General features: G+C 39.8%; 1 protein-coding gene and 1 non-coding gene across 2 annotated transcripts; one reads left to right on the forward strand and one right to left on the reverse strand.

The window, feature by feature from the left end:
- The first annotated feature begins 285 nt into the window (after nucleotides 1-285).
- On the forward strand, nucleotides 286-3,681 carry LOC116318201 (H-2 class II histocompatibility antigen, E-S beta chain-like). Its single transcript, XM_031737147.2, has 6 exons — nucleotides 286-343; nucleotides 766-1,038; nucleotides 2,479-2,692; nucleotides 2,779-2,846; nucleotides 2,930-3,052; nucleotides 3,641-3,681. Exons 1-6 carry the CDS (start codon nucleotides 289-291, stop codon nucleotides 3,664-3,666), a joined length of 759 nt encoding a protein of 252 aa, XP_031593007.2. The 5' UTR covers nucleotides 286-288; the 3' UTR covers nucleotides 3,667-3,681.
- Nucleotides 3,682-6,564: 2,883 nt separating this feature from the next.
- On the reverse strand, nucleotides 6,565-6,636 carry trnae-uuc. Its single transcript has one exon. It is a non-coding gene; the product is annotated as a tRNA-Glu (tRNA).
- Nucleotides 6,637-12,752: the final 6,116 nt, after the last annotated feature.

Genomic DNA, 12,752 nt, shown 5'->3' on the forward strand with positions numbered 1-12,752 from the left:
GTATTTGGTTTATCTTTATCTGAACAAATGGTTCACAGTGTTTTTATCTGAACAGTCCAAAGTCTTTAGACCACATAACGCTACCTGCCATGGTCCTCAGTCACATTAATACCTGGCACTGCATCAGCCAGAGAAGAAAGGGGTGGGTGGGGTGATCAGCTATAGATGAAGCTATCTGACAGAGTTCTTCCTGTTAACAGGTGATGCTGCGGTCACATGACTCTATCATCTGCTTTTTAGACCAGCTCTCAGTCAGACTGAGTCAGTTTGTTAGGAGAACTCAGGAACATGGCTTCATCTTTTCTCTGCTTCACCCTCCTCTTCATCAGCATCCACAATGCAGGTACGATCAATGCATCGATCACTGATCAATATACTCATATCGATTAATACACTGGTCACTGATCTGTATAACGATTAATACATTGATCACTTGTCAATACAACATACAGTTTATACCAGGGCTGTCAAACTCCAGGCCTCGAGGGCCGGTGTCCTGCAGGTTTTAGATCTCACCCTGGGTCACACTGAATCAAATGATTAGCTCATTACAAGGCCTATGGAGAACTTCAAGACATGTTGAGGAGGTCATTTGGCATTTAAATCAGCTGTGTTGGATCAAGGACACATCTAAAACCTGCAGGACACCAGCCCTCGAGGCCTGGAGTTCGACACCTTTGGTTTATGCTTTGTCATCCATTACACAGCAGGTAAAGTCAGTACTCCACAGTCTGCAGTTCATTGTGGTTCTGTTTTGTTCTTCAGATGGATTTTTAGAGTATATGGTGGATCGCTGTGACTTTAACTCCACTGAGCTTGAGAACATGGAGTACATCTACTCTCACTATTACAACAAGATGGAGTACATCAGGTTCAGCAGCAATGTGGGGGAGTATGTTGGATTCACTGAGTATGGAGTAAGGCTGGCGGAGGTCTGGAACAATGATACTGCAGACCTGAATTTAATGAGACTTAAGATAGCAACATACTGCCATCACAACATTGATATTAATGATCGGGCTATTCTGACTAAATCAGGTGAGTATGTAATTTGTGTGACATCATCAGATGATCATGTTCATCCTCATAATGACCAACACTCTGAATGTCTTAGTTTAATAATCCTTTAACACCTGAAGGTTTAAATTCATTTAGAACTTCTGAGTCTACTGGAGTTCTGTTTTTATTCAGTCATTTCAGTGATAAATTAAAACTTTAAATAAAAGTTACAAAGAAAAAGATGATTTAACAAATATTTGTGTAAATACAGCTTGCGTTGCATCCTGGTGGTAAAACTTCCAGTTACTTACAGTTATTAATGCCACAGCTACTCATACTGACACTGTTAATGTTAATTAATCATTTTAATTTTAAAATATCCTGCTTTCAAAAACAAACAAAAAAAGAGTCATTTTTGACCAGAGTCATTCTGCCCTTCAATGTTAAACAAATATGTAGGACTGCATCTGGGACAGCATGGTGGCACGGTGGTTGGTATTGTTGCTTCACAGCAAGGTTCTGAGTTTGAATTCACCACCTGTGTGGAGTTTGCATGCTCTCGTCGTGTTTGCGTGGGTTCTCTCTGGGTACTCCAGCTTCCTCCCACAGGCCAAAAACATGCAATTAGTGGGGATAGGTTAATTGGTAATTCTAAATTGCCCATAGGTGTGAATGGTTGTCTCTGTGTTTGCCCTGCAAGAGACTGGCGATTTGTCCAGCAGGGATAGGCTCCAGTTCCCCCTCGACCCTGATAAGGATAAGCGAAAGAGAAAGAATGAATGAATGTATGACGGCTTTCTTCCATTCGCACAGTATCTCTAAAATTAGAAAAATCCTGCTCAGAGTGACACCAAATATTTGTTCATACACTTATTACTTCAAGGCTGGACGACTGTAATTCGTTATTATCAGGTTATTATCAGAAGATTAGGCTTAAAAGTTTCCTTTTTTGCTATAGCATATAGGACACTCGACACACAACTATATAAGCATATAGTTATGGCTGGATCTCTGGCTCTCTTCCACAACGTGTCTTTTGTCTTGTCTTCCTCCCCTCACCCCGACCAGTTGCAGGAGATGGCCATCCAGGCCAAGCCTGGTTCTGCTGGAGGGTTCTTCCTGTTAAAATTGAGTTTTTGCGTCTCACTGTTGCCAAAGCGCTTGCTCATAGGGGGTCATATGATTGTTGTAGTTTTCTTTGTTTTCCTTGTATTAATGTAGGATCTTTACCTTACAACATAAAGCACCAAATAACAGAAATTATGCAGTTATTCTGACAGCTAAAGATGTTTCTGTAGATGAATGGTAGAAGTGTCTATCGGCTTTTGTATTCATGTCATTATTTGGTATCAGATCAGTATGAAAAGTATTCCTGCCACTGTAAATCCTATTGTCAATAAAGCACATGAAAAATACCATCACATAATATTGCCACAATAGAAATATACAACAGAAATATAATGGCTATGTGGTTTTCAGTCCAGCCCACTGTCAGAATTAAGTCCATGACCCCGCCTTCTGGTCAGCATCCTGCCATGTTGGTCTGCAGCGTTTACGACTTCTTTCCCAGTAAGATCAAAGTGAGCTGGCTCAGAGATGGACAGGCCGTGTCTTCTGATGTCACTTCCACTGAAGAGATGCCAAATGGTGATTGGTACTACCAGACCCACTCCCAACTGGAGTACACACCCAGGTGAGTCCACATCAGATCCAGATTCAGGTCCAGGTCCACGTCCACTTCTGTGAGTGGTCTGTAAATCAGTGATGTTTGTGTTGAAGGTCTGGAGAGAAGATCTCCTGTGTGGTGGAGCACGCCAGCCTGAAGGAACCTCTGATCACTGACTGGGGTAAATACCTGTCTGTCTGTCTGTCTGTACACACAAATATATATATTTGACTGCTCACCTGTCTGTTGTCCTGTCTGACTCAGATCCGTCCTCGGACAAATCAACATCTGAATCAACTACGCTGATCGCCATTGGAGCCTCTATACTGACCCTGGGTCTGATTTTACTTCTGGCTGGATTTATTTTCTACAGGTGGAAGGCCCGAGGTCAGACCAGGATTCACACTCTCAGACCAGTTAACAGCACTTTATATCAGTCTTTTTATAAGACTACTTGTGTTCTAAATTTACTTTCAGGTAGTTTAAAATCAGTTTTTCAGAAGTTTAGACAAGTTTTAAGTCCATGTTCAGACCACAGTCTAAATGCACTGCTGCGTTCAGATATGATAGATCACAGCTATCCCTGTATGGGTCTGGATTGGCTCTTCATCTAAAGGGCCTGAGTCTGTGCTTTTATTACATTTGTTAATTCTAATAGCACATTTGAAGCAAAATTACGAATTAGCACAATCGTATGTGTATATTTCTGAACTCTAGACTTACTCTAACAGCTATCCTCAGATATTAAATCTCTTATTTAGACAGACTCAGGTGCTTGAGGCCTTAGGGATCTCCATCTTTTTGACAGACCTGGGGGATTTCACACCAGTTTAGACCAGTTTTTCAGAGCAGGCAGAGTCCATGCTCTGAAACTGGGGATTTCACAGAATCATTGTAGCTGATTTTTGATCCAGACCAGATTTCATGATGTGGACAGACTTTTTTTCTTGACTCTGTCTTTGTCTCTTTATGCAGATCCTACACTGTTTTCCAATGAATGAGGCAGGATCCTGGTTCTAGTCCTTCTTCTTTCTGATGGAATAAGAAGCAGCTGCTTTATGTGTTCAGCAGACAGATGATGTCTGGAATGGGCGACTTTGAACCTGATCAATGATGAAACACATTTATAGACTTTTACTGGATATTTTCAATCCACAATAAACAGAAACTCTTACCTGTGTGTTTATTTACCTGCATCAACACATTCATGTCCCCTCTGCTGCCCTCACCACCCGCTGCAGTTTCTTCTTGCCCTCCGCAGTACAGCAGTTGAACCAGAGTGTACAGCAGTAGGTCAGAAGGCTCGCTATGGTGGAGTGGTAGAAGTTAATTAGCAGTCTCTGGGGTAATTGGGTTTGACGCAACTTCCTGAGGAAGTACATCCTTTGTTGTGCTTTTCCTACCTGGTGGGAAATGTTTGTGTTTGTGTAAGGTCGGTCGAGATGTGGACCCCGAGGAACTTCAAGCTCTCTACCCTTTCTACCTCCTCCCCATCAATGTAGAGGGTAGAGTGCTTTGTTTGCTTTGATCTCATGAAGTCGATTACCATCTCCTTGGTCTTGGCTGTGTTCAGATGCAGGTTGTTGTTGTCACACCACCGCTTCCGATGCTGAACCTCCTCTCTGTAGGCTGAATCACTGTTGTTGTCAATCAGTCCTATGACGGTGGTGTCGTTACTCTTGTGAATTGGAGAACAGTCATTGGTGAAAAGTGAGTATAAGAGGGGACTGAGGACACACCCCTGTGAGACGTCTACGTTCAGAATGAAGGTGAAGGAGGTGTGCTCTCCCATCCTGGCGTTCTTAGGAATCACTCAGGTAGTCTAACATCCAGGTGCACAGTGAGCTGTGGGGTCCTAAGTTGCTTAGTTTTTTTAACCAGTTTGTGGTTTTACTGTATTGAAGTCTCCTGATTTGAAGGCATTGTCACATGCTCTTAGTAGAGCTTGCACCTCAGTGTGAAGCCATGGCTTCTGGCTTTGGAACACTTTAACAGTCTTTGTTGTTGTTGTTGTTACACTCTCAGTACAGAAGTTGATGTATGAGAGTCCGGCAGATGTGTGGTCCTCCAAGTCTGATCCTTCTGCAAATATACGCCAAAGCATATTGTCAAAACAGTCCTGTAGGGCTGTGGTGACACTTGTACTGTTTTTACAGATGGTCTTTGTCTTTGAATTTAAGGTTTATAAGCAGGGATCAGGGACAGAGAAAGATGATCGGAGAGTCAGAGGGAGGGAGGTGGCTTTACCAACATCTGGAATCTGCTGAGCGTCACTGTCCTGTTGGAAGATGAACTTTTACCCCAGTCTGAGGTCCAGAGCGCTTTTATTGGATTTAGTGCTCAGCTCAGATAAAATATTTATTGGGTGTGATTTTAACATCCATGTAGATGCTTAACAATGACAGCGTCAGTATGGCATTTAATATATTATTGGCAGTGTTGGGGAGTAACAGAATACATGTACCGGCGTTACATATTTAAAATACAAAATATGAGTAACTGTATTCCGTTACAGTTACCGTTTAAAAAGGTTTTACTCAGAATACAGTTACTTTGTTGAAATAAAGGGATTACACGGCGGTCTTTTCCTGTTTCATATGATAGGCTATGCCCTCTCTATTTTTGTTAATTCCACGATGGTGGAAACCCAAACAAAACACGCATTAAGAGGCTCTAATGCCTGTGTCTCAATCTAGCGGCCCATGTCACCTCTACTTGCAGCTTGCATAATGAAAAATTATTGTTCAAAAAATTATTTAATATGAAGGCAATAGGCAGAGTGTTACAGGCATAGCCCTAAAGAATGTAGCCTTATGGGCAGTGTAGCAAAGTTGTAAGTAAGCTATTAAGACTCAACTGTACAGTGTTCGTGTTTTCCTCTGAAACAATACGTTCCTCTGTCTCTCGCTAGCAAAGTTGACCCAGACAACAAAGTAAAGCTAGTTTTTTGGTCACGAAAAAACTTTAAGGATCTAATTCATCCGATGTTATCTTCTTCAATGACTTGCGCAAACACAGAGCAGAGCAGCTACCTGAACAGTACTCCCAGTGGCGGTTTTTGATATGGGCATCGTGGTGGGGGCGGTATTATAGCATTGGCAAAAGTTGATCGTATCCATGCTGTCCTGACATTATCCCCATGCATTTTGGGGATTGCATAGGCACTGATCGTTTTTCTATTGCCCATTTGCGAGGTGCGCCTGCTGCTTGCTGCACAGGGAGGAGAGGGGCGGGACGGTGGGGGATTCTTTGGCTGGCTGGTGTGGCACCTAATGACCAGCTCGCAAAATAAAACTAAATAAAAACAAGCCAACAAAGTAGGGCTGTCATCGTTAACTCCGTCATCACGATTAACATTATTAAATTTTTTTTAACACAATTAATTCATATAGAGTGCAGAATAACTCAAGATCCCTGAAATGTGGCTGTCAATGCATTTCGGGCAGTTTGTCCAAAGCCCATTCTGCGCTCCAAATAGGTTGATTGTGTTAAAAATGTAAAACGCGTTAATCGTCATGACAGCGTTAACGCTCTAACGTTGACAGCCCTACAACAAACACAAAAAGAGAAGACATTATGATACTGAAATGTAATTTGCACCAATGTTTTTTCTAAATTATATCACACGCATATACCCAAAAAGTTAGCGTGAGGGCCCTTGGTGCGCTTCATTGCTGCTGCTGCTCACACACGACTTGTCGAAAGGGAGGGGGCATGCTGCTTCCAAATAGTGCACATTTTATTAATAAATTTAAAACTCCCTCGGTTTAAAGATGCTCATTTGCTTTTCACATAAACAACCACCTTGACTTCCTACTGAAATAAGCAGTCCTGCTTGTCCAGGATGGGGAAAGACTAACACAAAGAACACATTGGCTTGTGGCCACATTAAAGACATGTTCCCATACCGGGAGTTGAACCCGGGCCACCAGGGTGAAAACCATGAATCCTAACCGCTAGACCATATGGGAGTGCTCCACTGTCAGGAAATCAAGCACAGTCTTGTCACTCTGCAGCCTTGGTGAGACCAACATAGCAGCACCTTAATCAATTCTCCAGTGGTTGCAGGTTCTGGTCAAAAGCACTTTACAAGGGAGTGGACTGGACTTGAAGCACACTTGACTGGCATGCAGAGAAGTCCACTAACCAGTCAGTGATGAGAGTGTGAATAAGTAGTGATTTATGATCTTAAGTGATTTATTCACGGTCTCTTTTATAAAGGAGTAAGCTATTTCTCCAGGCTAAATTATGATCTTCTAAACTTGTGATACGCTTTTTCCTCTCCAGCTTACGAGTTATCTGCCTTAATGTGTGTATTTGAGAATCAAGTACTTCTGATTTGAGGCTCTCTTTTTCACAGGAGCCACAGTATCTAGAGTTGTACACAGTAAAGAGGTAAAATTGTTAAAAAGCTAATCAAATTCTGTGGGAGTAGTCAGGGGCAGCCCTAGCCTGTTTGGTGCCCTGGGTGGACAGTCTCTCCCCCCCCCCAAAAAAAAAATACACACACACACACGATTGTACATTAATATATTTCATTGTGATGTTGAAAAACCTGTTATGAACCGTCAAGGGGTCGCCAGACCATAACATAAGGGTCCTCATCCGACACCAAGCAGCACATCACACAATTAGTACAGTTTGATGGTGATTTATTTACAGAGTGGATTATAACTTCGGGGTGGACCTAATGCCAGAATAACAAACAAAAGGAGCCTATCTCAAGGATAAATCAAACTTACCTACTCAAAAGAATGAAACCAAACAACAGCAACTTACATCCCTAACTAACAAAAACATGAGAAAACTGTAATCAAACAAAAGGGCAGTCCAGCCCTACATGCTCCTGTGTCAAACAAACATTACTACACAGGGAACATAAAGTCTGCCAGCTGGGATGGGCCGAGGATGAATGACTGGCCGTCCATGGCGGTGTCATCATATAAGTCGTCTCCAGGTCGTTAGCCAATCCGTATGGTCCGTCCACTGGATCCACCAATAACAGAGAGACACCTGGACACCTGCACACTCAGATTTGCATATGAGACAACATTAGGACAACAATTGTAACAGAACCATACTTAATTTAACCAGATAAATATTTTATATAGTGTGTGTGAGAGAGAGAGAGTATGCAAACGGTTAACAAACAATCATTATAAAATTCAGCATACTTTGAGAATAGCAGGCAAATCAACGATACAGCTCTTCCAATTAATGGCTAATTAATAATGTCCAAAAGGTCCAAAAGATTCAATAAGCCACATCAGTGTTTAGTGGCTAATAAGTGGCTGACAAAGGTAAACAGAAGTTTTCCCAATCCCTACTAATGATTGTTATCTTGTTTCAGGATACATAATACCTGCCATTATAGAAAGACACATCTGCTTACCTGTATCTTTTGCTCATTTCTCCTCCTCTTCTTTCTCTTTTTTTCTAAACTGAGGACCTGATGGCTTTGACATTTTCTTGTCCATCTTTCATCAGTAATTTTGCACTCCAGTATCAACACCCAACCCCACAACATAAACTACACTTCAGTGCACAGATTTGGTTTGTATAGGGTTTTTGTTTTCTGGGATTTCACACAACCCAGGGAAAATAATTAATGAGTTTAATGCTAAGATGTTCTGTGACCACTGCATATCCTACTTTATTTGATTAGCCAGGGGAGCATCCTGTTGGTCAGGTCTGGCTGAACAGATTCCAGAAATGGCTGCTATAAAATCACATGGTTCACCATCTGGTGCTCTGGGAGAAGTGATGCTGAGTTTAACACAGTACATCTTTTAACTATGACATTTGGCCCACAAGCTCATGTGAAGCTAAAACTCACACTCTTGCAACAAAACATGTATCCATCCTTTTCATCCACTGTGTGGGTGAATGGTTTGTTAGGATTGGGCAATTCTAAAGTATGTGCAGTCTGCAGTATCAGTTTTAAGTCAGTCAAAGTTTTGTCTGTATCATCAGCATAAATGGCCTGTATTTTAATCACTGGTCTCATGTAAAATAGGATAAAAATACAAATATGAAGCTGCTGGAGACAGAAATAAAGCAACTGATGATACAAAAAGGTCAAATACATAATTCTGCTGTCCTTTTCTTTGAAATTGTTTGCTTTTTTCCACCAGATTCAGCTCTGCGGCACCTCCTTACACATCTGGGAATCTTTGAAGTTTCACTTTAACTTGTGGGTGAGATCATCCAGAGGAACCATGGTTTCTTTTTATTTGATGGTCTCTGCTTTTTTTTTTTTTTTTTTTTTATTACATGGCTTGTGATTTTAACCTTTTATGGTGTTTTTTTTATTTGCATATTTTTTTATTGTTGTTATAAACATCTTATTTTATAGTGGTTTTATTTCTTGTTGATCTTGCTCTAAAAAACTAAATTGCTTGCACCTCTGTGAGTGCTAACACTGCAGTTAGGCAGTTAGCAAAGGCTGCCAGAAGGCAGGAATCAATAAAAAGGCTTGGTGCGAGGAATAGAAATGGTAAGATGTGAGGAGCTGGATGTCACAGTGGGGCAGAAAGAAATGTGATATATAATGAGTGTCCCGATGTTTTGCCAAAAAGTGATCTTTGATGTTTCTTTGTGTTGTTTATGAGTAATATATTTGATCATGCTTTGTGAACAGGATTTAAGAACGAGTTATGCTATTCGTGCTCTATAATGAATCTAGTTCTTTTGGGTCCCTTTGAGTATGTTTATAGAACTAATATGTTATATATGTTACAATCTTGGCTGCCCTTTTGGCCAAATAAATAAAGGATATGTAAAAACTCCCCAATGTAAATTCTCTAGTCAAGGAATGCACAAGCTTGACTTTCCTCCACCTGGCCATATAGTTTATAACCACACCAATCAGGTCAGAGGGGCAACACTGACCTTTGTCTACAAAAAAAAAGAAAAAAAATAGCTCTCTACTCTAATAATGTCCAACTATCAATAAATCAGTGTGTTATGAATGTTTCCAGCTTAGATTGCAGATTCTTAACTTTTTCCTGTGATTACAGTTTATACATCACTATGATCTGGAAATATCTGCATATTTCAGATAACCTCACTCACATAAGTGTTCTGAGGAAATCGTAATGCTCGCTGTGTGTTTGCACAAAGACAGGAAGTGATGTTAAGATTTGACTTTTTTTTATGTGAAAGAGTTTTCACATAAACTTGTTTTTGTCGTGCTCGTGCTCTCACTGAATAAAGAAAATAAAGTAGCCTTGTTGTTCCAGTTACACTGGATTCTTTTAGTTTCATTATGAAGTCGACCATTTTCCCAGCATACCGCAAACTCCCTGGCAGTGTCGGTCTGCCAGGTGACAAAAGGAGAGAAGCACCAAACTTTTTTTTTTTTTTTTTTTAAATGGTTATTAGTCCAGATTAAGTTAGCTGGACCACCAGAAAAGGTGATAGATCATAAAGGGATTTATATTTTATAACTATAATAATTGATCATAAATATTTTATGTGTGATGAAATAGATAGGGGCATTGGAGTATTTAATGGCTAACATAAAAAAAACTCTTTAAAAGAGCACAGTACTATTATAACCGCCTTTTTTTTTTAGAAGAAATACACATAAGAATTTAAAAAAAAACCCACAATACTATTACGGAGTGTCACCAGGAACTCATCTGTAGTCAAAGAAATCTGACAAACAGAGGCACAAAGTGACTGAAACCAGTCAGACTGCATTAAAGACAAAGGTGTGTCAACTCCTGAACTGAAAGGCAAAGAAGATTGTGAACTGGAGACTGAAGACACACTATTAGTGAACCTTCGGTAAGCTTTGAATTATTTTTACTAAACAGAATCAGATTTTTATTTTTATTAAGAATCATTTTTAGTATCAGATGAGATTAAGGTGGTTGTTTTACTGTTATTTGGGTTCATGGTATACACAGAGAGCAAAGAATTTAACACAGCCTACTTTTTAAAAGGGACAGCGCAGATAAAATCCCTCAAATCTGGGAAAAGTTCCCAACTAAACACTTCAGAAACAGCTGATTATACAATTACTTTGGAGTGTTTCATGAAGCTATGCTACATTTTACCTTATTAGTATGTGTATTTCTCAAGTAACAAGCCCTCAAAGTAGGAGTGGAGTTGAAAAACACACGGAAGGTGTTTATACACGAAGTCCAACAAGTCTAAAGTTTCAATAGTCACAGACAGGGGCGTCACTAGGTTTTAAGGACAGGGGGGGTTTAGCCCCCAAGAGATGCAAACGATATGAACGAACGTAGCGCATAAGCACAAAATTTCACAAACAGAAATTAAAGACTGAGGAATTGCTTTTCAACAAATTAAGCCACCAATAGATTTGTTGTTTTATTCCAGTCTGTTTTTTAATACAGTACACCAAGAAAACACAGGAAATGTGTTTGCTTTATTAAAAACAAGAAAAAACAAAAATAAAAAAGTACATCATTTTTATGGCCGCAATCACCAGTTACTTGGTTGGTGGAAGTATCAAAGAATGCCGTCTGTTTTTAAGAGTGGCACATAGCTCAGTCACTCTGTTGTGACTGAGATGCTGAGGTAGCATCAGTAGACAACATATCTTTGGGTGGACATCCAGCCTCTGTTTTCCGGCCAAGAAAGTTTCTGGCCACCAGAACCTTCTCTGTTTTCAGGTCAACTCTGTAGTGCTTTGCAAGTTCATTCAAGTGTGGTTCACTCAAAAAGTTCTCAGATTTAGGACTGCATGCCTGGATGCCTTGTAGTAGCCCTGCATCTACACTGCAAAAGCTTTGATCAAGCTCGCCAACCATCCGATCCTTAGGGCGGCTTCCTCTTACTAACATCTCTCCTAGCATTTAGGATAATTAACACTCTCAATGCTAACAATCAGAGAAAGACATTTTGTGGTAAATGACCCATTGCAAACCATCTTTTTGTGTGATTCCGGCAGAATCACACAAAAAGATGTAAATGTTTTAACATGAAACAGACATTGAGACATTTCAGTTAATTTCCTGGAAGTTGTTCAGATAAAACAGATGTTGATCAAGAGCTGGAGAAAGAGGAAAAAAAAACACATCAAAAGTAATTTTTAATGTGAGAAAATTATACTACACATGGTGTGTTTAACTTGCAAATCTAAAAAAAAGCTCTTTGAGGCAACATTGACTATGTTGTTTCTAGACAGTGTTATTTTTATACAGCCTGCTCAACTTATGCCAACATTAACATGTGATGCGAGTCGCTAAACTGGCATGCCTGCAGTTCAAGCTAACCTCTCTAGCACTTATGTCACAGTAAAACTGTGGAACAATCATGAGACCAGAGCAGGAAACCTTTAAACAAAAAGCTGGCAATTTCATGTAGATAGTCTTTGATGTTTCCACTTTATCACATTTTTTGTTTCACTTTATAGTAATCCATGTTTTGCCCTCACTTTCTCCATTTTCTGTCATTTACCAGGTGGCTTCAGCTTGTTACCAACATGGAAAGGTATCACACTCAGCATCTCACATTACACAGTACTTTTCAGTAGTAATCACAGTGGACATTAGTGAATATTATTGTATTGTAACAGAAAATAAATAAAGATATAAAAATAAAGACACATTGGTTAGTGGTGCTGATATGTGGTGGACTCAGATATTTAGTGAAGAGAAGGAGCCAAATTTTCAAGATAGTATCTGAAAGGAGACGCCTAAAATATAACACCTGAGCCTAAATCATGACCATGTTCTATGTCTACAAGAAAGAGAAGGAGTAGTTCAGTGAATTAATTACATGAAAAAAACATAAAAAAAACATACTGCTGATGACAAATAACATATAACAAAAAAAATTATGACATGTATCATCTCATGCTGATGCCATTAATTGAACTAAAATCCCCAGAAAGTAACACTGGAAATTCTTTAAAAAAAGTTCCAAATTGATTTGGTCTTTCTTACCCTGTCTTCCTTTTGTGTATGTTATTATTTATACATTTGGATAAAAGGTCAGCTGAATATTTACATTTGAACCAAAGTAGTAAAACCAAAGAAAAGAACAAAAATAACAAAACAAATGAAAAGCTTTCTGTGTGGAAATGCACACATGGATCGTGCTGATGTGTGAC

This window comes from Oreochromis aureus, linkage group 3, assembly GCF_013358895.1.
Source record: "Oreochromis aureus strain Israel breed Guangdong linkage group 3, ZZ_aureus, whole genome shotgun sequence".
Taxonomy (NCBI): Eukaryota; Metazoa; Chordata; class Actinopteri; order Cichliformes; family Cichlidae; genus Oreochromis; species Oreochromis aureus.

Coding starts and splice junctions, on each gene's coding strand:
- LOC116318201 (XM_031737147.2), top strand. CDS start 289: ATGGCTTCATCTTTTCTCTGCTTCACCCTCCTCTTCATCAGCATCCAC. Junction 2,847..2,929: donor ACCTCTGATCACTGACTGGG/GTAAATACCTGT, acceptor TGTCTGACTCAG/ATCCGTCCTCGGACAAATCA. Junction 3,053..3,640: donor CTACAGGTGGAAGGCCCGAG/GTCAGACCAGGA, acceptor CTCTTTATGCAG/ATCCTACACTGTTTTCCAAT.